The 27,948-nt window shown below is 38.3% G+C and overlaps 3 protein-coding genes across 4 annotated transcripts; all 3 read left to right on the top strand.

Moving 5' to 3' along the window:
• The first annotated feature begins 593 nt into the window (after nucleotides 1-593).
• On the top strand, nucleotides 594-13,292 carry LOC132110805 (protein O-GlcNAcase-like). The gene is made up of 16 exons (XM_059517774.1): nucleotides 594-1,266; nucleotides 1,470-1,521; nucleotides 1,765-1,862; nucleotides 1,962-2,092; nucleotides 2,177-2,348; nucleotides 2,468-2,566; nucleotides 2,649-2,933; nucleotides 3,456-3,614; nucleotides 3,703-4,340; nucleotides 4,855-5,029; nucleotides 8,019-8,104; nucleotides 9,085-9,189; nucleotides 9,595-9,686; nucleotides 9,782-9,974; nucleotides 10,826-10,985; nucleotides 11,182-13,292. Exons 1-16 carry the CDS (start codon nucleotides 1,107-1,109, stop codon nucleotides 11,316-11,318), a joined length of 2,742 nt encoding a protein of 913 aa, XP_059373757.1. The 5' UTR covers nucleotides 594-1,106; the 3' UTR covers nucleotides 11,319-13,292.
• Nucleotides 13,293-13,747: 455 nt separating this feature from the next.
• Nucleotides 13,748-15,560, top strand: LOC132110806 (nucleoplasmin-like protein NO29). Its single transcript, XM_059517775.1, has 5 exons — nucleotides 13,748-13,928; nucleotides 14,150-14,241; nucleotides 15,036-15,155; nucleotides 15,243-15,336; nucleotides 15,445-15,560. Exons 1-5 carry the CDS (start codon nucleotides 13,856-13,858, stop codon nucleotides 15,540-15,542), a joined length of 477 nt encoding a protein of 158 aa, XP_059373758.1. The 5' UTR covers nucleotides 13,748-13,855; the 3' UTR covers nucleotides 15,543-15,560.
• Nucleotides 15,561-16,581: 1,021 nt separating this feature from the next.
• On the top strand, nucleotides 16,582-19,491 carry LOC132111175 (ADP-ribosylation factor-like protein 3). 2 transcript variants are annotated; one of them, XM_059518334.1, is made up of 6 exons: nucleotides 16,582-16,677; nucleotides 17,247-17,390; nucleotides 17,591-17,707; nucleotides 18,262-18,312; nucleotides 18,577-18,762; nucleotides 18,855-19,491. In XM_059518334.1, exons 1-6 carry the CDS (start codon nucleotides 16,675-16,677, stop codon nucleotides 18,903-18,905), a joined length of 552 nt encoding a protein of 183 aa, XP_059374317.1. In that variant the 5' UTR covers nucleotides 16,582-16,674; the 3' UTR covers nucleotides 18,906-19,491. The 2 variants fall into 2 exon arrangements, with proteins under 2 accessions (XP_059374317.1, XP_059374316.1); XM_059518333.1 differs by lacking the exon at nucleotides 16,582-16,677 and having other exon boundaries at nucleotides 17,229-17,390.
• Nucleotides 19,492-27,948: the final 8,457 nt, after the last annotated feature.

Genomic DNA, 27,948 nt, shown 5'->3' with positions numbered 1-27,948 from the left:
GACTTTCTCAGATTATTCATCATGACAACGTGTGTTGAAATCTCGAAATTGGCGCTGAAGCAATGGAACAAACCATCACGATACACTGAGGGGTGACATCTCGTACGCAAGAGGCCAATGACCGCTGAATGTTAATTAAATATACCCTAGGTGAACTATTTCGTCTCAATTCTCTTCCGGTTTCACAGAAATCACAGAAGTAGTTTATTAAGTCGTTTTCTACTCTATTTTTTCAGAGAACACTGACTTTATACAATACAATGATTAATAAGCAAGGAAACTGACATTGGGTTGATGATACAAAAGAAAACTTAAAAATAGTTGGTCTTTATAGTTTTTTTTCTTTTCTTTTTTATGCACAGAGACACCAACACTGTCAGTTCCGCAACACAACAAAGCTATTTTTACTAATACATTTACACGTGTCTTTATATAAAAACGTATAAAAAAATCATTATAAGACGAATAAAAATGAACAAGCTGCCATCCACCATTCTCATTCAGGCTGGCATTCTCGCTGTCCCTTTAAGAGCTTTGCTAGAGATTTGTTTTCAGACTCACACAAACCGTCCTCTACTGGTTCAAACCGGTTTTCTGAGTCTGCGCAGTAAGTGTAAACAGGAAGAAGAGAGCAAAATTAGACCGCGTCGATGAACGGAACGTTACGTTACATTGACGGGGTTTATTTGAAGTCGCGATGCTGGTGTACTGTAACCTTAAATGTCATTAATTTATGATGTGAGGAGACTGGACAACAGCTTTTAGAGAAAACACCGGGTAACGTTAATGCTAATCGGCGGTTCTGACATCGTTGAAAGACGGGTTCAGTTCGCTTGCTAGAGAGAGAGAGCAGACCGTCCAGAAAGCGTTCATTGTAACTGTTAATTGGGTGTGAATGACTGTCGTGTTTATTAGCAGGTAGTTGATGCAGACATTCTGCACCCGATAGAATCCCGCTCCCTGCTGGTGACTCGGTGGCCTACTGACCCACTAACAGCTAACAGCCAGTGAATCGGGTGACGGGTTAGCGTTTCTGCGGAAGAAAAGCTTTGTCTGACGACTAGACCGATAACGTTACTTCCAGCAGAAATTAAGTGCAATTCGAAATGGTTCAGAAAGACAAAATAATCGAGTCGCCACAGCCGGAAAATGAACCCAATCCAGTCCCAAGCGAAGCTGTTTCGGAAACGCAGTGTCCAGTGGACGAGCCCATCATCGGGGTTGAGCGAACAGGCCGCAGAAAGTTCATCACTGGGGTTGTGGAGGGTGAGCTAATGTAGACAAATCCAACGTTATGTTATCAAACATAAAAGTATATGCAGCATTTACAATTATTCCAATTAGTTCCATACATTGCTAGAAAACATCACATTTATATGTTGCTTGGGTGTGGATTGGCTGTAGGGTCTGTTTGAGGAATGTGTTGCGTTTGTCACAACCATTTGTTTTTCTTATTTTGTTCACCACAGGTTTCTATGGACGGCCATGGACCATGGAACAAAGGAAAGAGCTTTTCAGGAGGTAACTTAATGTGCAAATATCCTGCCCCTTTCTGATTCATATTACCTAGCATAATTTAGTATATGCATTTTTTTCTATATATTTGTCTATTGTGTATGCTATTAACGTAGTTGTGTGTATATGTATAGTAGATAATATTTTTCTGTGTACTGGAAGCTTTTTGAATTTAGCTATTTTAAAATGCTAGTATTGTTTTTGAGTGTTTAGCCTAAAAAATAATATCTTGTATTTGATGTGTTTCAGGCAGCAGAAATGGGGTTTGAACACCTATCTGTATGCCCCGAAAGATGACTACAAACACAGAATGTTTTGGAGAGAAATGTATTCTGTAGAGGAAGCAGGTGATATGTTTTTTCATGTTCTTTAAAAAGGTACCAGTCGTTATGCTTTATTTGGCTGAAGTTTCTGAGTCTAATGTCCTCTCTCATTTCCTTTTAAAGATCAACTCACAACTTTAATAAGCGCTGCTAAAGAGTATGGGGTTGAGTTCATTTATGCCATTTCTCCTGGTCTGGACATTACATTCTCAAATCAGAAGGAAGTGTCAACACTTAAAAGGAAGTTAGACCAGGTGAGAATGAACCTATTCGGAAGCTTTAGAAGCACTGGGCTCGGATGCCAGTACATCCTCAATCTCTGTCTGTCTTTTGTGCAGGTCACTCATTTTGGGTGCAAGTCCTTTGCCTTACTGTTTGATGACATTGATCATAACATGTGTCCAGCTGACAAGGAGGTATTCAGCTCCTTTGCACATGCTCAAGTGTCTATCACCAATGAGATCTTCCAGTATTTGGGAGAACCTGAAATATTTTTATTATGCCCCACAGGTAAGATGGATATTATTATTATCATTATTAACTAACCATGCTGCTTTGTGTGATGCTATCTAATGTATTGTTTCTGTTTTATACCTACTCATAATTATTGAATGTTTCCTTGTCCTCAGAGTATTGTGGAACATTTTGTTATCCAAACGTATCACAATCGCCTTACCTGCGCACAGTAGGTGAAAAGCTGCTTCCTGGTATTGAGGTGCTGTGGACAGGTAAATTGGGTTTTCATTGAGGGGACTGGAATAATAGCTTGCTCTCTTGTGGTTTTTAACAATGCTTTTACATGTTTGACAGGTCCCAAGGTAGTTTCTAAAGACATAACTGTTGAATCTATTGAAGAAGTCACAAAGATACTGAGGAGAGCTCCTGTCATCTGGGACAATATTCATGCTAATGACTACGATCAGAAGAGACTTTTCTTGGGGCCTTATAAAGGCAGGTCCACAGAACTCATCCCTCGGCTGAAGGGAGTCCTCACCAACCCTAACTGTGAATTTGAGTCTAATTTTGTGGCCATTCACACACTAGCCACGTGGTATAAGTCTAACATGAATGGAGTGAGAAAAGATGTTGTCATGAGTAAGTATGTCTTTAAGAAAACATTGTTTTTCTAATGTTTGTATAAAAATGACCAATGTTTTTCTCTTAAAAGGTAAGTTCACTAAAAAATTAAAATGCTGAAAAAATAAGTTATAAATGATAATAGATATATCTATGCAGATCTTTATTTATTTCTTAATTTTTTTTAATCCTATCATAATCTAATCCAAAACGTGGGTATAGTTGAAAGACCCGGGCAATATTCAATCCCCTCCAGGAAACTTTCACTCTCCTGAGATCACAGCAATGAGCAAATGACAATGTTCCAGTCAAATAAGACTTATTTGAGAAGTCTCACTCGGATATACATCACAAAAGAAAAGACAATTGAAAATTTCTGTTTCTGGCTGACTGTAAAAAACGATATGGCAGATTGCTGTTTTTTACTAAGTGAAAATTGTTGCTCATATTTTTGATGAAGACTGACAACATCATAATATCATGTTTGTGTATTTAATCTTGTTTGGCTGTAGCTTCATAGCTTCTTGTTTCTGTGTTTAGCGGACAGTGAAGACAGCACTGTGTCAATCCAGATAAAGCTGGAAAATGAGGGCAGTGATGAGGAGCTAGAAACAGACATCCTCTACAGCCCGCAGATCGCGCTCAAGCTGGCTCTCATTGAGTGGCTGAGCGAATTTGGAGTGCCTCATCAGTACAACAGTAACTATTTCTTCTTTGTGTGATATATATTATGTTACATGATAGTGTTTGGTATCTTATATATCATAACCTTTTGTTTTTTAATCAGGTCGGCAGGTTCCTCACAGTGGAGCTAATAGCACTTCTATAGATGTTCCTGTGCTCACTGCACCCAGTCTGGGCACTTCCACTACTGTGACTGCAGTCTTCCAACAGCCCATCATGAGTCCAGCTGTGCCCCTTAGTGATGAACCGCATGTGCTCGGCAAAGAAGAGGAAGTAGAAGTAGAGGTGGAGGTGGAGAAGAAGGAGTCTGATGAAGAACCCATGGAGATGGTCGTGGAGAAACACGACGAGGTGGAAGACACTAAAAATGTCAACCAGATCCTCACAGAGATTGTCAAGGCTAAAATGACAGAAGATCTCAAACCCATGGACACAGACAAAGAGAGCCTGACAGAGTCCAAGTCCCCAGAGATGTCCATTCAAGAGGATTCAGGCAGTGACATTGCACCGATGCAGACTGATGATCAGCTCAATAAGGAAGTCTTTGTTCCAGGCCCCAATGAGAAGCCACTGTTTACTACTGAGCCACTTACTCTGGAGGATCTGACCCTGCTAGCTGAACTCTTCTACCTGCCGTACGAACACGGTCCTAAAGCAGTACAGATGCTGAAAGAGTTTAACTGGTTGAGAGCCAATAGCAGTTATGTCAGTGTTAACTCCAAAGCAAAGGATCCAGAGAAGGTGAGAAATGTCAAATATAAAAACAAGGTTTTGATAAATCTGATCAATATGTGGTACTTTTATATGAGTGGGTGTTAATCTTTTTACATTAAGCTGAACAAAAACTCTCAACTTCCATGGTCAAGAGAAACTTTTAAAAATTGTCTTTATCTAGTCCAGAAAGTCAGATTAATGTAATATTAAGATTCATCAATTCATTGAAATTCCTATAATTAATGTACTTTAATTGCTGCTTCAGAACAAAAATATTTAATAGGTTAAATATTGCTCTTGTGTAGGGTAAAACACCCTTGTCTGATTTGTGAGATAATCATTCTTTTGAGTTGGTTGATTCCACAAAATGGTGGAAATGCTGTAATTATTTTCACCACATGGTGGTGCCTTTATAATAAGAACAAAATGCTCACTCTGTGTTTAATAACACATTTTTAGCAGTTGTTGATTAGCTGTTTTGAAGCAGGAGACATTTGATAGTGTGGTTATGATAAAGATGGTATTCATATGTTTCACATAGGTAGCTGAATGGCAATCCAGAGCAGAAAAATTTGAGGAGATGTGCTGCTCCGTCATCCAGATGTTCACCAGACTCTCCAACTCTGCCAACAGGACCATTCTTTATGACCTGTATCCCTATATCTGGGATATAAAGAGTATCATCTCAATGTTGAAATCATTTGTTCAGTGGTTAGGTAGGTATGGCGACATCTCTTTACTGCTTCTCAAGGCTTTTAAACCACACTGAACCCATGAAATACTTGAACGTTATTTGGTAGAATCCAAAAACAATGAGCAATCATTACAGTAGTCTTCAGTTTATGAAACATTCACATCTACACGTTTTATAATGACATAAAGATTTCAGGTGCACAAAACGCCTTTCTTAACAGATGGCAGAGCATATTTTTTTGGACTTGAGAGAGTAAATTAACCCTTTCTACTTGATTGTAAGACCTTAGTTCTCACTCACAGTATGAACAGCACATGCGCTATTGAAATTTCTTGCGCCAAGCCTGCCATTTAATGGAAATGCAGTCTAGTGTGTACTCTTTTTCTTTCTTATTTTCACGTTTTATGTAAATACTCTTTTCCTCTACTGACTGGATGCTGTCTTCATTGCTAGCCAGTGCCTCTCCTCCAGGCCACTCTTGATCAGGTAGAATGATTTGGACGGCTGTGGTCACAGTTGCCGGTGTGGGTCCTGCTGCTTGCTGTGCATTCAGTATCAATGTGCATTAACTTGGCAACATCTGTTGCAATCTTTTTCGATTAAGGTTGTGATCGTGAAGGAAAATAGGCCTTTAATGCCCAAGCGCGCCGCGCATGCGATCTTGGAAAGCAAGGCGGCTATGTAAGGCTATTCTGGTGCATCATGAATGATTGCTTTATATTTGATGGACTTTTTTTTACCATATGTGTTGATTTATGAGCATTATAGGAAGATACTCCACAGACAACCTCAGCGTATGCTTTACTCTAACTGAACTGGTCCGGTCAGAAAACACTTAACACTACATTCCAGTGAATTGTACACGGTTCTCATGATCCTCAGTCAGCAAACTGAAGGGTCTCTTATCGAAGCACTTGGGTCATTATCCAGCCCTTTTATTTATGATGATTTAATTGAGAGACCTGTCACTTGCTGAGAATGCCCATGTTTGTTATTCATATAGCTTCTGGGCATCGCTACAGTTCAGTTAGAGTAATGGATTCTACTCTAAATGAGGTTTTTGTTGGAAGTTGGTTGTGTAATTATAGCACCAGCATGGCCTGGGTTACCTTGGTAACCACATTTCATTCACAGGTTTCTGTCCGGATTTATAACAAAGCAACACAGCAGGCAGCAACCAAAACCGGCATGCCACATCTAAGTTGTCTTTAACTGATGGAGGGGAAAATCAAGTGTGTAATATGCCGCACTAATAAGAGTGTTCTATAGAATCTGAATCAAATATTTGACTTCTTTTCTTTAGAACACATATAAAGGTTTCTTATTTAGTTAATGTTACTGTTCCTTTAATGTTGATTTATTAGGTTTTTTTGTGGACTGTCCCTCTCAATATGCATTTCAGCCTCTGTTTGCATGGACCGTTCAAATCCCAGTGCATTTTCAGTGTCTGTATACGGTCTAAAGCAGTGCAGATGGCATTCAGTCAGCGCCTCACTGCTGTTGTGCTGAAATCAGTTACTAATGAGCTCTTTTATTGTCTTTTCCCTTCATTATGTACAGATGGAAGAATCCTCAGCACAAGTTTGTACTGCTATTGGATGGAGAGTGCCCGATGTATGCACAGTGCTGCGATTATCGGTTTTCTTTTTGGGGTTTTATGGATATATTTTATTTTTCATTATGAAACGCATCACAATGTCTCAGGAAAGGAAAGGTTTTGGATGAAGTCACATTTGCACTGCCATAGCTCAAGTGTTAGTTGTTAACCCCCCAATTCTTCTCTCTGGCAGCTCTAACATGGTTTTTGTTTCTATCAGTAGGCCCAATTGAAATGGCTCAGACCAGCTTCACCACACCAACTTAGGGGAAAATTGATTCCCTTGCCTCAGTCATCTAAACACACCTTCTTAGTAAAACGATTCAATTCACAAATTATACAGAGAATAATTTTCTGGATTATTTTTTATTTTATTTTTTTTAAATGGAAAAGGAAGTGGTCAAACTCCCCTCAGATGGTGTGTGTTATGTGTCCTGCCATTTCACCACAGGATGTGTTTTAAGTATGGTCAAATTGAAAACAGGAGAACTTTATCTCCTGGATCTGCGCTGCATTTGTCTTGTTACATGACGCCGAGTTTCCATCCCCTCACATTGGTACTGTTGTTTAGAAACAGTTGGATTTCCAATCGCACTATAGAGATTGTGTCTGCTTGAGAGCAATAAAAAGCACTCAATTATGTTGTAATTATCTGCTGCAGGAGCAAGCAGGTGTAGTGACTGGAAAGATTCAGTTGTTGCAGACTTTTGAATTAAAGCTTTTTAGTTTGTGACTTGCCCATGAAGGGTCCAGATCTGCTCCATCGATCAAGTAAGATTAAATGATATAAATTTTTAATCAATCAAAGAAATTGTGCACGTGGTGGCTGATGAAGAGCGCTTGATAGTCATGTGACAAAGCAGATAGGTCTAAATGTGACTTCAGATTCAGGTTAGAATTCAGAGGGCTTAAACAGCTGAAACTTATTTAGCACCAGCGAGCAAACTGATGATGTATAACTAACAAAATCACCAAACAATCGGTCTAAAATGTAGGAAAAGTGATACAGCCATTAATTCTTAAATGTCTAATTTCTTCTAAACAGACTAGCAACATTTAGTTCAAGAGCTAGTGTTTTAGTACCTTATTTTAGATTGCATCACAAATCTTACTTAATTCTAAATGCTTAAGAGTTATGTGAAAAATGAATCGTTCCAGTAATGCGCCCAAATCTGGCATTGCAGTCAGTGTAAGCCCTCTGTCATTGTAAGTTTAAGCTGCTTGAGCCCTAGGCAGACGAGATCTGCAGTTTTCACTGTTGTTCATCTTGAGGTGTGTTCCATGATTGTAGTATAAACATTTATTTTCAATGAAGTTATTTGGAAATTAGACACCTCTACCCTATACCCCTTCCCCCTCATTATGCCAGAAAGCCCCTCACATAATATTCTCCGCTTGGATCTGATCTCAACAGGGTGTCGTAGTCAGTCGTCAGCACAGTTCTTAAGTGGCGACCAAGAGCCCTGGGCCTTTAGGGGCGGTCTAGCAGGAGAGTTCCAGGTATCCAATATTGAATTACCAGAAAAATGTTTCACAAAGATATATTTTCGTTTGTTTTAGATGTTGGTATGGTGGCAAATCGCTACAGGTTGGTCTGTTTAAGGTGAGCTGTCAGCAGCTGCATAGAAAAACGAAGGGGTGTTTAGAGCCATGTAAATTGTAAATGTAAATTGAAATTGGTCAAACGGTTACTGTTAGATCCAGTGTTTAGGGTGATTGTGTTTTCTAACCCAGCATAATTTTGGATTTCTTTCAGCAACTGCCCAAATGAGATGCTGCTTTTCCCCTTGCGCTTGCGACAGCGCGGCATGGCTAGGTTTTATTTTATGACATCTTGTTTCTTTGCAGGAAACAGCGCAAAAATTATCACCACATTTTGTCTGCGCCTGCGTCCACAACACTGCGCTTGCGTGTGCGACTGCGAGTCTATTCAAAGCTCCACGAACAAATGATTACTTATTCATAACTTCAGCATACTTAACATCTCAGAATGATTCAGCTTAAATAGTCTAAATTAAACATCAATTATTTTAATCTGGAAATAGTTGGTCATGGAGTTTTGCTTTGTGCGCCAGCTTCATCCTTTTCTCTACAGGAAGTTCTTGCGCAGCGAAAAAGAGCGGGAAAGGAGCATCTCCTTTAGCCAGTTAAGCCTTTCTCAGACCAAGCCTGTGCAATTTTGTTTCATTTTGGTTTTCCTCTGAAAAAAAAAAAAAGTTGGAAATGATTTCCAGTGGTGCATATCATTATATAATGTTTACATGCTCTTGCTGTACTCTGACCAACCATAGAAGCAATTTCACTTGTGAAGCCATTTATTTCCATGCCGATATTAGGCACATTCTTGTTCAGCTCCATTGTGTGAGGTCCGTTCAGTTGGAGCAGGTAAACACAAGATAAAGTTTCAGTAGCAGTGCAGTCACATGGTCAAACCTAAAGAAATTCTAAACTCTACAATACTTTTGCTTTGGTCTCCACAGAGACTGTTGCCAATTGAAGGGGCAAATGATCTTTTCTACCAGCCACCACCACCAATGCCAACTTCAAAAATCTATACCATAAGGCCTTATTTTCCCAAAGATGAGGTGGGTTTTGGCTGGGCATCAAAACACTGATATCAGCCATTTTATTTTATATTTCTTTTATTCTGTGCATGTAATTTATGAAATACTAGTCCCCAGGTTAGGGTGACTGGTTGCAGCAGCCATTTGTAAGTTCTTAAAAATGTCAAATCCATTCTAGTGTCAAGTAACTAGCTAGCTTATAACTACTTCCTGTAGATAAATAAAACATTGCAATTGGCTGCTTGTATTCCCAGCTGAGGTGTCCCAGTTTAAGCTGTGCTTTTAGGTTTATTTGCAGCACATCTGAAGTATTCTGCTGAAACAGCAGTCTGGTCCACCTGTTAGTCCTTAGAGGGCTCAAACTTTGTGGAATCAGAGCTGTCAGATGCCTTCACATGCTGCATCTCTCTCACTGTCTGTCCTCAGTCTTCCGTTTACAAGATCTGCAAAGAGATGTTCACTGAGGGCTGTGACAGCATTTCTTTCCCAGACGAGTCCCCAGACCTTATTGGAGACAGGTGTGGTTTGAGATTCAACTTTGTTTAGTCACATTAATGTATTATGTGTGCTTTGTTAATAACTGAATGTTTTACCATCATCTTCCTCATTGCAGGTTAGTGGGAGGTTTCCTGACACTCAGCCCAGACTATGGCTTTGTGCTTGAGGATGAGGAAGGTATTTGTGGCTATGCTTTGGGCACTGTGGATGTCAAACCTTTTGTGAAGAAATGCCAGATGAGTTGGATTCCGTTCATGCAGGAGAAGTATATCAAGCCAGACACAGAGAAGGACTTATCAGAGGCTGAGGTTAGTATGTCATTCCTTCTACAACAATCTCATTCTTAAAGGGGTCATGAACTGCATTTTTTTCACTTATAGGTTCACTTATAATGTTGTATAGTGAGATTTTCATTCAAGAGTCAGATGTAAAGCCCACTACTGTGATTGGCTAACAGTAATACTTATTAAAATAACTGATGGACGCTGCTGTGAAGTACTCTGAAAACAACATGGGTCATTGGGTTAAAAATGTATAAATACTCAGTATCTATCAAACAGTCTGGAACAGACAATGCAATAGTGTTAAAGGCACTTTTACTCACACTTCTGTGTTGCAACATTACTGTTGGATCGCCACGCCATTTTTAACCTGAAAAACAAATTGATTCGTGACATGACGCAACTACACTCGTGTCCGTTCTAGATATGTTGGGATCTCAAGGAAGGCAATTCAAAGAATATTTTTCCCAACTTTCATTACACAGTGACTTGCAATTTTGTAATAATATCTGTATGGTTCTGTTGGAGTAATCCTGTGTTTGTGTATCTCTAGTATTTCAGTGGGGGGTGCTAAAGAGGCAGTGATGTAGCAGCAGGCGTTAAAAAGTGGCACATCCCAAAACCAGTAGTTTTCTGAGCTCGGTTTCAATAAAAACTGTTTTTAAACTAACGAGAAAGTTTTGAAACTTACAGAATGTTTTTATAGTACATTGACCTGTTACCTGTCAAAAGATCAAGTTTGATTTCCCTCTTCATGACCCCTTTAAATTCCTGACATGTGAAATTATATTTTTATTAATTGAACAATTTGTACTTCAGAGAAAAAATAATAATACGTTTGATGATGTTGATCATTCGGAAACCTGTGTTCCTTATAGAAAATGATGCTAAGTTTCCATGAGGAGGAGGAAGGCTTACCAGAATCATTCCTCAGTAACTTCCCATCACTCATTAAAGTGGATATTCATGCAAAGGTTACTGACCCCAGTGTTGCCAAAAGCATGATGGGATGTCTCCTCTCATCACTGAAAGCTAATGGTATGTAAAGTAAGGTTGTGTGAAATGTGTACTTTATTTTTTATGTTACTGTCGTTATTACCTACTATAGTACTAGCATTGTTATTAGTCAGTTATTACTTAAATACATTGTACATTAAAGGTGCTTTTAATCTCTGTGTCTTAACTTTAACAAGAAAAAAAATGAATGCCTCGTTTCCTTTTCCTCGGTTGTCAGGTTCGCTTGGTGCTTTCTGTGAGGTCCGGCAGATGGACAAAAGGATGTTGGACTTTTATAGCAAACTGGGTTGCTTTGAAGTGGCCAAAATGGAGGGATTCCCAAAAGACGTTATTATAATGGGGAGGAGTTTGTGAATCTGAGTCGCCAAGAAGAAAATTCATACAGAATGAGCCACCAAGAAAGTGCACAAGCTTTGGCCCCAACGCACTACCTGTTCATGTAACTATCACGTTTTGTAATAGCAACGGTTGCTTCATTCCAATCATATGCTGAATGCATTTCTAGATATTTAGATGCTGTTCATTTACTTTGCCAGTGTGTAGTGGAAGCTCAAGTGTGTGCGCACATATGTGTGTTCAGGGGGAGTGAGAAATGGAAAAAGAATTGAAGTGAGTCTGCAGGAGTAATTCAGAACGCACAAGTTATTTTCAACTTTTTTTTCTGAGGTGGACCGATTGCTTGAGTTGGCCGAGTGCCATTGAACCCACTAAATCTCTTAGACGTGGCCCAGTCACAGTTTGTGTTCAGCATATGTATATGTTTAAGTTAATGTCTACATTCTCCAGACCAAATACGTCCCATTATTTGGTAAGAGACATCTTCACTGTTTTTAATAATTCTTTTCAGTGCTTTATAGTGTTCAAAGTAACAATCTAGAAGGACTTCATAACAGGCAGGGTTTGTGATATTGCTTTCCAGGACATTGTAATAAAGTCTGCCATTTTCCAGGTTCAAACGGTGTCTGTGATCTCTCGTATGGAGAATACAGCAGGCTAAAGCTATCCTTTGAGGTTTGGGTTGCTGATCAGGTATTATTTAGAAAAGAAAATTCTGAAATTGAACTTGGAGCAAGTAAAGATGTAAACACAGTTAAACCGTAAAGTCTGTTGTTTTTAAGACCGCATGGGATAGTTTTGTGTAAGCCTTTAGCATGTGTACATTTTAACCATACATCTTTTTCATTTTGTACAAAAATGCCGTTTGGCTCTTGCCCACCTCTGGAATATATCTGAGGGTAATGAAAAGTACTTTCCTACACTCTTGCCTTTTGTTTAAAGTGGTAAATGAAGCATTTCTTAGATGAAACAGGGTTACATTATAATTCTGAGATGCTTATGTGTTTAAAAAGAAATTAAATTAAAAAAAAGTACAATTTGTAATGTAAAGCTGAAGACCAGTGCCCTGTCTCTAATTAGAATGGAAATTGAAAATAAATGAAGGTACAGTGGATTATCTTTAAAATATCTGAGATCCTTTTTTTTCTGTTGCCTGAGGATAATTACAACATTTGCCTGTTTTTAATGACAGTATGCCTCTTTAATATATTTAAAACCTCTACAATTGAGGTTGGGTTTTTCTGAAGTAAACTCGTCAATGTCAGGACTGTTTCACAGAATGTAGGTACAATAGAAACTGTTAATTCTGTATTTACTCCCCCCTTTTTTTATTTTTTTTTAACCGAAATTACTGACATTATTCTTCTTCTGTATTGTTTTGCTATATTCTGAAAAACTTAATGAGCACAAAAGGCTCCTGCAGATTCCCACATGTAATGTTAAAATGTCTGAGTTTAAGAAAAATGTAAATAGTTTTGTGCATGTAATGGGCCAACAGTTTTGACAATTTTTCGACATTTGTACGCAAAAATAAATAAATAATAAAAAGGATTGCTATTGTTTATCTCTATATTACGGAGCCCCACACATGACATGCCAGAAAAAATAAAAATCGTGCGCGATATTTACTAATTCGTTCCCTCGATGTACCAAAACATGCACACGATTACTTTTTCTTTTCCTCCATTTACTAATTCGTTCTATCGATTTATGAATCGTGTGCACGATTTAGCCTACTATTTTTTTCCTGCATGCCATGTGATGGGGTCTGTACTATATGGCTTCTTGCTTGGATTATTTTATTTTGGTTAATCACGTCCAATGTAGAGGGCGTTTCTATTTTTCTTCTTTTTTCAAAGGTCATACACTGCATATATTTAAAAAGATGAAGACCTTTCTGTACTTTGATGTAATTATGATTATGTATTATAGTTGTAATTTCTGTAAGGGTTCTATGTAATAAAGATGGCTATGAAAATGTTAAATAGAAAACACTGTGTGGTTAGTGAGTCAAATTAAAAATGTTTTCTAGGGCCACAGTGACTAACCCAGCAAACACTCTCATTTCTGACATGGTTTCTTTAAAACTTTGCAAGTGGTTTGAATTGTTCAAAACTGACACGGTCTCAAATTTATTGCATGCTAATATACAGAATTAATAGTCCTGGAACCTAGTTACAATTTCTGAGATGCTGACACAGTTTTTATATAAAGAAATATATCTTTGTATACATATTTAAAAAGAAGACGAAGTAATTTAAGTTATTAATTATCTTACTCAATATTAAACAGGATCTAAAACACAAAAATTGCTAAATAACAAATTGAACCTTTCAAACACAGGACAAAAAATACTGGTATTAACTAAAACCACCATCTTTTTTTATTCTAATGGCTGGGATTTCTGATACTTTGGACCCGCCTTCCGTGTCCATGTTAATGACGTCATGATCTCTGCGACGAATTTCGTACACTCGTCACGTGTTTTGAAAACGCGACCTGCACTGTTGAACTGTAGTCTATATTGAAGTGATATTAGTAACATTTGGGCGATTATGTCGTTTGTGGATGATGAAGTATCAGACTGTGGAGTGGACTCTCACTCGCGATTGGAAAGCTATGTGTTCAGTAAGATCAGTGAAGCGCAGCCTGCGCTGATTGTACATTTGTTAACACACGTGGGACAACGGCAATCGTCAGAATTTTCTCTAATAATTGTTTAACTTCTATCAAAAGATCCCTGTATTACTGTGCATCACGATGTAGTTCAAACATGGTCGTTTCAATAATTACACTCATTTATGCATTTCAATATTCCCATTTAATATTGTGATTTTGGATTCCTTTAGGTTGTGAATTGTCTTCTGAAGTTCCATTTTACACATTTCAAACAGACGAGGATGAAGATGAAGATGTGGAACATTTTCTCGAGCTTAAGACGGTTCGTAGACTATTTTAATCACAAGAACACCCCGCTTGTGTTGTTCCAAACCTGACTGTCTCTGTGTGGGTGACCGACGTGCTATATAGAAAATAATAATAAGAAAATGGGTGTAATATGAAGGTGAATAAATAAAAGATTTTAATTTGTCTGATTCATACTTTTAAAGTAGAAATAAAGATTCCAGATTTTCTAATTGCATGTTGTAGGTTGTAAGAACATTTAATCTGTGCATGTGTATTTATTTATTTTCATTTTTAGATTTTAACGTTTAATTAAAGTGTCACTACTGTGGTGAAATGACAGTCTGACAGACATCTGTCTGATGATGTTTAGAGGACTTTTCCAATCATTTAAGATGTGGTCAGATTACCAGTTGTGTATTGTCCATAGGGTAGACAAATGAAGCACAGCTCACAACGAAGTCCATGTGACTAACCTGAATTTGTTGCAAAATTTGTGTGGAGAAATCTTTTGCTCTCATGTGAAACTCTAGATTAAATGGATTCCTATTGAAATGACTGGATCTTGCATTGCAAAAAATTGCCGAACCCCAGTAGATGTGTCTGCATCTTAAACTCCATTCATCTGCCTCCACTTTGGAGTGCAGTGCACACATATCAAAATCCAGTGAACCAAGTCCTTGTCCTTCATTTTTTTTCCTTTCCAATGTATGCCACAATATGGAAGAAAAGATCGGTCGCAGCTTCCATTTCATCATGATTTTGAATTTGAGTGCTTGATGACCTGTGCTTTTAAATGCATAACTTCTTTACCTTTCATCAAACCATTAGATTTGTCTAGGTGACTGTGCCAAAGAAGAGAATAATGTGGTGGAAGTGACTGCTATGAATCACCAAGGAAAGAAAATATCGGTCCCTGTAGCTAATCTCAACATTTCCTGCCTGCCTATGGTAATGCTATGTTTTTCTGAGTTACTTTTTTTAATTGCACTGTTGTAGATTATAAGTGTTCCAGCAGTGTTATCTGTTTTTACTCAGGTAAGCCTCGGGGAGTTTGAGTTGATGGCTCCGGTCACACTACGTCTGAAATCTGGATCCGGACCAGTGACCATCAGTGGGTTACATTTAGTTGGTGAGGAATAAAACACTGTGTCACGAACACACTCGAGTTCTGTTTCACAAAATTGCATATAAAGCTTTTTGTTTTGAAATTGAATGATGCTAATAAGTTGTCCTTCAGCCACAGAGAATGAAGAGTCTGAAATATCAGATGAAGATGATGTCAGTGAGGAGGAAATGCCCTCAGTCAAACCAGCAAAGAAAAAGCAGAAAGCTTAATTTGAGATGTTTACACCAGACATTTATATGTTTTATACAATATTTGATTTAATGTGACGGAGGGTGGTGTAGAATGTAATAGAATTTTTTATTTTCAGATTGTGGTGGCAGCTGTTAAATAGAAAGGTTAAAGCCTCCATACAACCATCACTAGGAACATTTACTTGATGAAAGTGTTTTATTAGTTAATACTGTTAACTGCCAACACAAGACTTCAGATTCACTCTCAGTTCAGGTTGATGTGCCATCCCTGTAACATACTGGAAGATGATAGCCTGTCAATCTTCTGCCCTTAGGGAAAGCACCAGCATTGTTCTCTACAGATATTTCTCTTACATGTTGTTTTGCTGTTTTAAATTTTATTTTATTATAATTTTATTCAGGGTTTTTTAAATCTTAGTCCCTTTTTGAAGGACTGAAAGTTTTGCATGGTGCATGTTATGTCGAGATCAGTCGAAGGACTTGCCATGGTTGCCGTTTTTGTACTTTTACAGATTTATTCACAGATTCTGTAAATAAAATGTGTTGTTTTAGTAGAACCAGTGCAGTTGTTGCTTTTTTTCAATTTGCATGAAAAACAATTTATATAGAGAGAGGGAGTTTTATTATGATTTTATACCGTATTAATATCAATAATTTGACTATAATTATAAAGAGCATTTGATAATCAGAAGGACAGTGTGAATACAATAAAACCCACAAAGGTATACATTAAGGCAAGTGTACTATACAATCAAGCTAGATGTTATCAAATTAAACATTTATTCATTTATCATTTTTTGTACTTATACATATTTGTTGTTTTCTGAATAGTTTTGTGCCTCATAATTCTGTTATTTGTAAAAGCTTGTAGACTATTACTGGTAGGTTATATTGTGACAACAGTATACCCATACAGAGTGACAAAATGGGTTTAGTATGTTTTTCTTTGTGCAATAACGGTGGAAATGTTCAGCAGCTATAATGATCTCATACCTATTCTTAACGGACATTTACTTTGAAACCTGACCAGAGAAATGTTATAAAAATAAATAAAGATCGCGGTTGCTTTAAAACGACGCCAGCGAGCGGTGACGTCACTGAGCGTCCCCTAGTAACGCTCGTCAGCGTCTCGGAAAACACCTGGAGGAAGATGGTGAGAAGTTTTCTGACTCTTGTCATGTCTTTGTGTATTTTGTAATGAACTGGGGTTGAAGAAACTTACTGGAACTGGGGGCGTGTAGTCTTGATTAGTAGCCGCAGTGGCGGGTTTAATGTAGGAGTGAAACCTGATGGCTCAGCGTCGCTCAGGCTTTAACTCTAACATCAGTTATTTGCTGTCCTGCTAAGTTACTTACTTTCCCAAATAATTAAGCAGGAATGATTTTACTTAGTCAAGAAATTTACTCCGAAATCCAGAGCGCCTGCCTATTTTTCAGCTGACGTCTAAACGTACAATTTTGATATAAGTGCTCGCTATAAGTATTGATCAACAATTATGAGATTGTATACACCAGTGTTAAAGCGATAGTTAACCAATTGTTGACATCATTCAATCACTTTTCAATTTCATTGCTTTTTTTTATTTTTATTTAATTTTAATAATTTATTTTTACATACCAACTGGATGACATTATTATCTTGTTTGTCCCTCCCCCATAGTGTCATTGTTTCATTACTGTCTTGTTTCAAATCTGGTTACTGAGCATGTTATGTTTATTCCAGGGCTTGTTATCAATCCTAAGAAAACTAAAGAGTGCCCCAGACCAGGAGGTACGCATTCTGCTTCTCGGATTAGACAATGGTGGAAAGACAACACTTCTCAAACAGCTCGCCTCTGAGGATATTAGTTACATCACCCCAACACAGGTAACACACAGAAAGTACCCAACATTACTAGAAATGATCTCCCTTTTGCAGAAATTACAAAGTTCCTGGTAAAATGTTGAGAAGTTTATTATCAATGTTTAATAGTGGAATCTCTTAAGTGTTTCTGCTTTTATTTTTCTCTTGCTTTAGTACAGCAAACAACCTTTAATTTACATTTAACATTCTTCTGTTCTTGCCAGGGCTTTAACATTAAGAGCGTGCAGTCTCAGGGCTTCAAGCTGAATGTCTGGGACATTGGAGGCCAGAGGAAGATAAGGCCTTACTGGAGAAACTACTTTGAAAATACTGACGTGCTTGTGGGTGTTTCTTAAGAGATGTGTGTTTATGAGTTAAGCATAGCCAGACTTTGAAAAAAGCGTCAGTTTAAAGTTCATTTATTTTCATATACACTACTGTTCAAAGGTTTGGGGTCGATTTTTTTAACGAAGTCTCTTATTCTTGCCCAGGCTGCATTTATTAGATCAGAAAAAAATCATATTATTATGGTTTTAAATAATTGTTTTCTATTTTAATGTATATATTTAAAATTCTATTTATTGCTTTGATGGTGAAGCTGAATTTTCAGCAGCTGATTTGATGCTCAAGAACCATTTCTCATTATTAGCAATGTTGAAAAGTCATGCTGCTTAAAAGTTTTATGGAAACTGTAATTTTTCAGAACAGCATTTATTTGAAGAAATTTTTTGTAACCTATATCTTTTACTGTCACTTTTGATCAGATTAATGCACATATTAATTTAAAAAAGCTACTGACCCCAAGCGTTTGCACAGTAGAGTATTAATATTTCTTGTGTAAGAGATATTTCCCATAAATGCTTATGATTCCTGCCATTATGTTTTTGCTTTTCAGATTTATGTCATAGACAGTGCTGACAGGAAGCGGTTTGAGGAAACGGGGCAGGTATAAATTGCAAATCTGTTTTATCACAGCTTGTCTTGTTTGCGTGTGTAGATGAGAGAGAGAATAACCATCCAAGGCCTCTGCAGGATATTTCTCAGACTATGTGGCTTCACACTTTTCCAGATCAATACGGTTCACTGAAGCATTGATATTTCACACTGATTTGAAGTGAAACTCTAAAATCCCCCAAAGACATGTATAAGCATATACTTGATCTTGAAAGCATTTGAATGAGCTATTTTGAATTGTTCATGTGGTGTGCAGGAGTTGGCTGAGCTGCTGGATGAGGAGAAACTCAGTGGCGTACCCGTTATGATCTTTGCCAATAAGCAAGACCTGCTGACTGCTGCTCCAGCCTCTGAGATCGCAGAGGGACTGAACCTGCACACCATTCGGGACCGGATATGGCAAATTCAGTCCTGCTCTGCTCTGACAGGAGAGGGGGTACAGGTGAGTCATTAGCCGCCTTTTATTTTCCCATGCATTTGTTTAGACCTTCCCATCAGAAACTGTTTTTCACATAAAGTGCTCGCCTCTTTCAGGATGGCATGAGCTGGGTCTGCAAGAACATTACTGCAAAGAAGAAGCAGTGAATCGATTGTATTTGTCTACAGCGGTTTAGGGAATGTGAAAAGCAAACTTTGTGGACTGTGTAGATTCCCTACCTGCAGGTTAAAGGAATATGAGAATGTTCAGAGAGGCTTTTCTTTTTTTTTTTTCATCTGAACCACCTCAGCCACTGCCTCAATTCCTCAGCCATCAGCTCGGTCTGACTCGCATTTACTTCATAAACAATGTGCAATAGCATTATATTCTGAATTAATCTGATTTATAATGTACAATCAACCAGTTTAATAAGTGTTTTTTGCATTATTATTATTATTATTTAGTCTGTTTGGAATCTTTTTCAATATCTTGGATATCTATGACTTATTCCTTTTGAAATGTTTTATACATTATACTAACTTTTTTAGTTTTTAGACCATTGCATAAAAACATTTCTTGCATAGCCTGTGTTATTTGACTGGCTTAAACAAATGTGTTATAAAAAGCCCCAAGCCCTTAGATACTTTACTATGGGATGAGTGCTTGTAACATGTTTAGCAACCTTTAGCATCTGGCTGTGGCAGTGAAGAGGTTCTTTCTTTATGAGGACATGAGATTGAGAGCATTATATTCACATGAAAATGTCTTGAAATTACTCATTTGACTTTCTCCATTAAATTTACACTTCATAGACATACAAAATGTATGGATGTAATGAAAGTTTATCGTTTTCATTAGATCAGTTCATAATAACATCCAGCAAACTCCCTTGCACATTCCTAAAAACTACTGATTAAAAAATACAGGAAAGAGACACAACTCTTAAAATGGCCTGTTTTAATCTTGTGACGCACAATCCAAAATATTAAGCGGTCTAAACAGCATCTACTTTTGATTTCCTGTTTGTGACAAGAGCATCTGCACTGTTCATCTGGTGCTTTAGTCTTCTGACTTTTACAGAAGGCATCATGTGAATATAATGCTCTCAATCTCATGTCCTCATAAAGAAAGAACCTCTTCACTGCCACAGCCAGATGCTAAAGGTTGCTAAACATGTAACTTTGATTCAACTGATTTGTTCAGAACACGGAATCATTTAGCAATAAATTGACTGTCGACTATCAACGATTATTGTACTTGCTTACTGAACAGTCGAAATGGTGAAAACATTGTGTGATGTTGCCTAACTAAATGTATTTGAAATATATATATTAAAAAAATGTTTTTGTTTTTTTTTGTTTTTCTTTATTTCAGCATGCTTAATTGTCTGACGTTAATGAAGCATTAATGTTGAGCCCCGGAGTCCAAAAAGGCTGTACATGTGTGAGGCTGTACATTCTCATTTAATAATAATAAAGTCAGAACAGTTTAGGCCCTGTCATGTTACAGCACACTGAAATAAATCCACCTTAAATCAATGCAAATTTAGTCCAGAAAAGACGATTTTAAAATTTCAATAAAAAGAGACATTGCATTTACCAGATGTGAGCAACGTCCACTGTGTGCTATGTAATGTACATTATTGAAAAATACAAGTTCATTCTCTGCCACCAGGTGGCGCTCTCGGCACGGCAGAAAATAGAGCGGTTTCCCCAGTTATAAAGCGCTTGAAGGGATTATTCATATAATGAGGTTTGGGCAGGCTATACAAATTAGTATCTATCTATCTGTGTGACCGTGTGTTGAGAGAGAGTTAGATTTGGGCAGGTGATATCACTCTGACCTTGTGTTCACTGAGGTTCTCCTCATCAGAGGACAGGGCTAATGTCACACCTCCACCAAACCCTATGTTGCCATGGCAACTGCTCCAGCTGTTTTATGGTCATGTCAGAACTGTTTAATGTGTGGAGACCTTTTGTTACATAAATGCATAAAGGCACTGCCCACATTTCTCTGGAATAACTCCTAGATATTGATCTCTTATTCTTGGTAACTGAAATGCATAAGCTTACTTGGAAATCCAATGCCTGAGTGACAGACAAAGCATTCAGAGATGATGTGGACTCACTAAAGAACTCATTCCTCAGAGTATACATTCACTCAACTCCTTGCTTGGCCCAGTCTTCAGTCCAAGCACTCAGCAAACACTGCTCTTAAAACAAAGAAACACAAGGGGGGGTTCAATGCACCGGTACTGTCAGCACCTTCATTCGCAAATCTGTGATCATCAGACATTGGCTGTTTTTGAGTTTGTCCCCTGAATGACACAGAACGGGAATTCTCCACACCGGCCACCTGGGCTGTGAAGGACATGGTGATGAAGTGTGTCAGCTGCAGGTGAGGTCAACCCACAGACTTCTGATTCCACTATTGGTTAAAACAAAACAAGTTAATATTGAATCACAAACCTGTTTAAACTCACCGGACCCTATTGACTTTCAGTGAATTATTACATAGTAATATAACCTATGTAAATGCACTGACGCTAATGCAACTGAATTGAGCTAGATAATGACACTAACTTTGCTATATTGGAACTGAGCTGAATCAGCACTGAATCAGATAACTGAATTACGGTATTATTGCTTTCTGTAGAGCTGAACTGAACTGATGAACACTGACAGTTATTGAACTGAACTGAATCAACATTTAATTGCATTGAGCTGAATAATGACATTTTTGCATTCTGAAGAGCTGCTGAATTGAATTTGTTTCATAATTGATCAATTTTACATTTATACTAATGTTTTCTTGTTTGTTAATGTGAAGCCGCTTTGTAGGTATCCGTATTGTATAGATTGCTATATAAATAAATGTGACCGATTAAAAAAAATTAAAATAATAATAATGTTTTATGTTACACTGAAGAAAGAAAGGGTTACAAGTATAGAATGACATTAATGAACAGAAATACATTTTTGGAGCAAATGTTTTTAGTCACCATGAAATCTAAAATGACAATTCTTATGGAATATTCCAGAGGTTTTTTTTTTATAAATTATAATACTTTCAAAATTAAATCACCCTTTTTTTCCTTTTAAGAAGCCATTTTACTCAGATATACATCACAAACGGGAAGGAAACACTTTCATTTCATGCTGAATCGAGAGCTGAGTCTAGTATTTAGGTGAGAAGTATCCTCATTTTGTGTTAGTGCTGAATATTCAGGAATAATGAATCTTATGGAAAGCATCTAATGACGTTACAATTTTTTTTTGTTTGCCTTTGATGACATTCCCATTTCCATTTTAGCCTGTGTTGTCTGTTCAAGAAATCCTGCTGTCTTAATGATTCATAACCACGTTTGTGTATAAATGTGATGTGATCTAGGAAAACCCACCACATGGTGAAATTTGACCTTTTTTAGGTTTTGATACCATATGAAAGCTGGTCTATAAGGTTTGCAGTAAAAGTTGGTATTTCAGAATGAACACTGCAAAGGTAGCCTTAACAGAAAGGAAAGCTGGAAGAGAGAGTTGTGCCACAATCCTCAGTGTAACCATGTCTAATGAGATGATGACATCCTTCATTTACACAACATGATCACATTAACTGTTTCTGTTTGAGACTTAATACTTCCCCTGTGTCATCATTTTTCCATGTGGAGCTCGAGGGCAAGTTTAACACAGATATAGTGTGTGTTGTGAGTGTCAACTCATCAGTAGATCACCTCATTGGTGTGTATTTGCCTGTTCACTGAGGTGTGTCTGATGCACTTGACGGTTGTGTGTTACCATGGCAACCGTCTATATGTGTGTGTGTGTGTGTGTGCGTGCATGCCTCAGTGTAGGGGCCTCGCTGAAGGTGTGTTTTACTGCTGTTGCCCCGCTGGGAGCCTGTCAGCTGTTGTGCAGCTGCTGCTTGCATTAGCAGTCCCAAAGCCCTGTGCATTTATCAATCTCCTCTCTATGACACATCACACTTCTAATTCCAAAGCCTAATCAAAGACATCCACACAGTGCAGGGCTTGTCAGCCAGCACATGCTACAGAGATCCTCTGGTTTCATATTGCTGTAATAAGTAACTGGAGACAAGGGGGAAATCTGCTGCTCTGGCTGCCCTCTTTGTTACCTGAGTATCTCAAATTTATTAACACTGGAGCCTCCAAACAGACGCAGTGTTTCCTGTAAACCACGCTGCTATATACGCCTAGTTCAGTGTTATATTTAACCAGGATTTTTAAATCCTTGGTATTAACAGAACACACAGATAGGAATGTCAGTTACTTAAAGGAACAGTGTGAGCCTAAAGTGAAATAAAATGAAGATTCTGTCATTCAGTCACCCTCATGTCATTTCCACTGAAGGATCATGTGACACTGAAGACTGGAGTAATGGCAGCTGAAAATTCAGCTTTGCCATCACATGAATAAAATACGTTTTAAAATAGATTCAAATAGAAATTTTTATTTTAAATCGTTTAAATATTTAATAAAATTGTATATTTATATGTGACCCCAATCTTACGAACAGTAGTGAATAAGATTTTGAGAGATGCTACAAAGGGAAAGATTACCAGAGAATAATGACCACAGTTTTGATCTGTTCCTCACTCCAAGCTACTGTATCATACTACAGAACACTTCAAATCTAACGTCTGAATTTGTTTTATGGTTCTTTTTTAGGCATTTTTGATCCTTCGTGGGGTTTAACAGCCTCTGGTCACTTTGAACTCTTAAGTGTATTGAAAAAAAAGCAGTGTGAAGATTCATCATTCAAATCGTTTCCACAGAAACAATAGCACCATGAAATTTAAAACATTTAGCCTTCCCCTCCCATGCCGGAGACCCGGGTTCGAGCGACTGCGAGGAGCGGCAGAGAGGACCTGACCTGGGAGAGAGGGGTTACACATGCGTGAACAATAAAATGTGTAAACTTGATTCAGTTCCAGGCTTCAGAATGCGGTAGATAACTAAAACTGAATCAAGTTCACACATTGTACATGCCGCCAAATACACTGAAATGGAAGTGCATGAGATCTCTGAAACACTCAGGGTTCTGTATCTTTCCTGACTCTGTTGCTCCAGGGCTGGCCTCACAGGACAGGACCTAAGAGGGATTTTGGATTATCCATCCTGGCTTTAGGGATTGGAGCTGCAATGTGCTGGATAGCAGAAATCTTAATTCTGCATGGTAAATAGATTATTGAGCATGTGAGGCACTGACAGAGGATGCTGCCTTCCCTCTTTCGTCTCATCTTTCAGTGTTTCCTTTTTTTTTTTTTTAATTTCTTTAAAACTTTATCCCTTCCCCCTCTTTGTCTTTCCTTCTCACTCTAGGACTGTATTGGTGTAAAAAGGTCCTGCATACATCTGGTATTAACATCTGTCTCAGATTTACTGCTGAAGTGGTCAGCGCTACATACAGGTGTGAATGGGGTCCACAACGTCTTGTGATCCAAGCACTAACACTGCATTTGAAGTATGCATGTGACCGCATTAAATATGTAGCGTAAACTCTAATCCTCCCTGATGCATCCAGTACAGCAGCAAAGAACCATCAGAACCATCTTTTTTATTTATTTATTTATAGAAAACACATCTAAACAAAAAAGCACAATCAGTTTGGCAGCACTCAGAGGTCAGCAGCTTTCGGCCTGCTCCATTCAGGCAGATCCCCGCTAAGGGATTGGTTTTCTTTTTGAGAAAGTGCTATGCATCATTTATGTTTTTCTCCTCTCAGTACTCTCAAGGCTTGTTCACACGAAAAACGAATGTTTGGTGTGTAAATGCAGCACAATAAACACGTTAAATTTCAATGCTTTTCCCAGAGGACGTCAGAGAAATTTGTACTTTGATGTAATGTGCAATTTTAATCCTATCAGAATCTGCCAAGTCTGTTTTTCTCACAAAACCTCTGTACAAATTCCAGAGCAAATTACCTAATGTTTTTCAGTAAACTCATCTAATCCTGTCCCAATGTGAATGTGTTATTGCTGATGTATTGGTCTATCCCTGAACCTCCTTGTGTGATGTTTTTTTTTCTTGACTTACCTGAGTGACTCTTTACGCACCAATCTTGCACCTTTCAAAATGGATAGTATCCAACAATATAGTCATAAAATCAAGGAGAAACTAATTGTGGAAGCTGCAAATACTGGCCATTTTGAGTCTGCTGTTTTATTGTAAGCAGCCACTTCTAGAAACACATTTATTTATAATAAAGTTGCATCGATAAATAATTAATAAAAAAGGACAACCGATAAACTTAGCACTTTTGGTCACATTCCCAGACCACATTCCCATTTAATAACTGATGGCAAGAGTAAGAAAATGTGACTTGCAAAAAAATAGAGGCTTTAGACTACAGCTGGTCTGTTTGTTATGTCCTCAAAGGGAACAGCAGCAGAGAAGACTCCAAAGCCTTTGTACAAACATGTCCACACCCTCAAATTCCCACACACCAACTTCCTACATGAAAAAATGATGAGAAATCCCCATGTTTGGTGTGCTTTTAATATCCCTCTTCACTTCAGGCCTCAAACACATCCCTACGTGATCACATGTATAGAGGAGTAGAGCCGAGCAGCCTCTGTTGTGTTTTGCAGTCGATCCTTCCGGCAGACTACAGTCCTCCCACGGGCTACAATGAGCCAGCATGAGCAGCCAGCGTGATTAGCATCATGGGACGGCAGAGCTCAGAAAAACAAACCCATTGTGGAGCTCTCAGAGCATATGGCGTGTCCACCCACAGCAAGCTGGGGGGAAACAGAGGCAAGAATCCAGTCTGATATCTAATTGGTCACAAAATGTTGACTGTGCTGGTGTGAGACTGCGGTAAAGCCAGGGCTGGACTAGGACAAAAAATCGGCCCGGGCATTTTTGCCCAGACCGGCCCACTATATGATCATAAACACCACCCATCTTTGCACGCCCTTAATTATATGCATACCAACTCCTATTCATTAAAACCACTAATGCCATGTAATGAGTGAGTATAGGAACGAGTGAGAGTTAACAGATGAAATAAGTCAAAATTGTATATTTATTATTACAGTTGAACTATACTCCACAGCGGTGAATCCTAAAACAAGCTATAAGCGGCTCTGGCATAGCAATACCAGTGTTTCTTACAGGATTTTTATTAAAACTATGGTGGTGTGTACTCGGTCCTTCTAGGGGGGTTGGGGGGCATGCCCCCCCCTGAGACCAATTGGTATTACCAATTTCTATACTTGAAAGAGATAAGCACATGATCTTTTATTTTGACACAAACTGCATCAAGCTTTTATTTTGGCGGAAAACATGGTTTACAAACGCCTCTTATTACATTTCTAGTGAATTGCGGTAATCGTCAACTATGCAGATGTGGAAATAATCTACACTCATGACATGGCCTAAGGGTTTTGAAAGTAGTTATGCTTACCGCAGGCTCTACACTTTCTCATCTCTCTCCTGATCCTCCGTCCTCACTATCATCATCTGCCACAGGAGCTGATGAAGGTCAGAAAACATATATTTTGACACAGTTTACAGTGTCTGCTTTAAGGGCCTGGTTCTATTTTTTCACGCTATTTATCTGCACATTCCTTGCGTTTCATCTCCATCTTTTTTTACAGATACACACCGACACTGCTGCCGCTCGCTCACTCGTTTAAAGTTGTGATTGGGCCAGCCCAGTGTCAATCAAGAAAAGAGCCAATGGGCCGCTGATCTACGTGTTTCATGGGCTGGTCTGTCAGAAAAAAAAACTAACACTGACTTTGACCAATGCATTACACCGGCACAAACCCAGCGCCGCCAAGTAAGCAAAACAAAACAAAACAAAACAAAACAAAACAAAACAAATGGGCCGCCGATGTACAAATTTTATGGGCCGTTTAAAAAAAAAAAAAAAAAAAAAGTATGAGTATGAGATATCGGCCCAAAAAGCACGTCGGCCCACCGGGCAAATGCCCGGTATGCCCAATGGCCAGTCCAGCCATGGGTAAAGCTGAACGTATTGGGTTTGTGGGAGGAGAGGGGCTGGAATGTTACACTTTATAAATAAATGATGAGCTGTTCTTCAAGCCTGATTACTTCCCCCATCCCCTTTCTACCCCAGCCAGCCCTGCACCCAAATCCCATCACGCTTTAATGGAAAAATGTGACCGATGTCCCCATTGTCCCATGAGGAAGAGCTGGAAAGTCTGGTGTAAATGATTAGACTGCTATATTTAAATGATTTAAAAGAGTCTGGCCTTGATTAACTGGTTCAGGTGTGTTTGATTAGGGTTGGGCCTAAACTCCAGGAATGAGTTTGGAGACCCCTGTTTTAAACAAATGATTAACTGCTTTACAAATGATTAACTTCACTTCAAACATGACCTCCAAACCCATTTTGATAATCAAAAACAAGGTCTAGGCAAATGACCCAAAGCCAAAGTTAACAAGGCCCTTGTAATCCCACACGAGTAGCTGATGCTTCTTTGTAACAACCGTGACAATTATTTATGCTTAATAATACTTAGTAACTTGCCAGGCATGTAGTTTGCCATGGACATGTAGATGTTTTCGGTGTGCACATAGAATTAACCCATTTATGCATGAACAATTTATGAAGCACATGCTAAAGTCTCAGGATTTGTTTTCTGCACTTTACTTTAGTAAAGTGATTCTCAACCTTTCTGGCTCCATTACAATATTCAAAGCCCCCATGACTTTTTAGTTGTTTGTGATTTAATGGATAAGGATTGGGTTGTTATAAAAATATTTGACTTACATTTTCTACTTTATAAAAGATTTCAGAGTTTGAAATCCAGAGTTGAGTCATAAATTCTAGTTCTACCAGCAAAAAGAAAACTACATTACACGATTACAAAAGAGATTGCGTACACTTTAGTTTAAACCAGCATTTAATACACTTTTGAAGCACATTTATTTTGATTTCCAAATGTATGCAGTCCATTCAGTTTTCTTTTCTTGTATAAAATATGTGAAAAAATGTCACCAACTGTCCTCTAGTCTCACTCAGTCGAGTCTCTTGGAGTTCTGAGTGCACAGGTAGGCTTTCCTGTATGCCTACAATCACAAACCGGAAGTTTTTCAGCATGTTCATGACAATCAGTGTTACATGGTGACCACAGACCCCATCGGGCTTCACCATCACGGACCAAACCAGGAAGAATATCTACACCGTTATAAGACTGAGAGGTGTGTAGGCCCCAATCATC

This window comes from Carassius carassius, chromosome 30 (assembly GCF_963082965.1).
Source record: "Carassius carassius chromosome 30, fCarCar2.1, whole genome shotgun sequence".
Lineage (NCBI taxonomy): Eukaryota > Metazoa > Chordata > Actinopteri > Cypriniformes > Cyprinidae > Carassius > Carassius carassius.
This window is presented reverse-complemented; position numbering and strand designations above follow the sequence as displayed.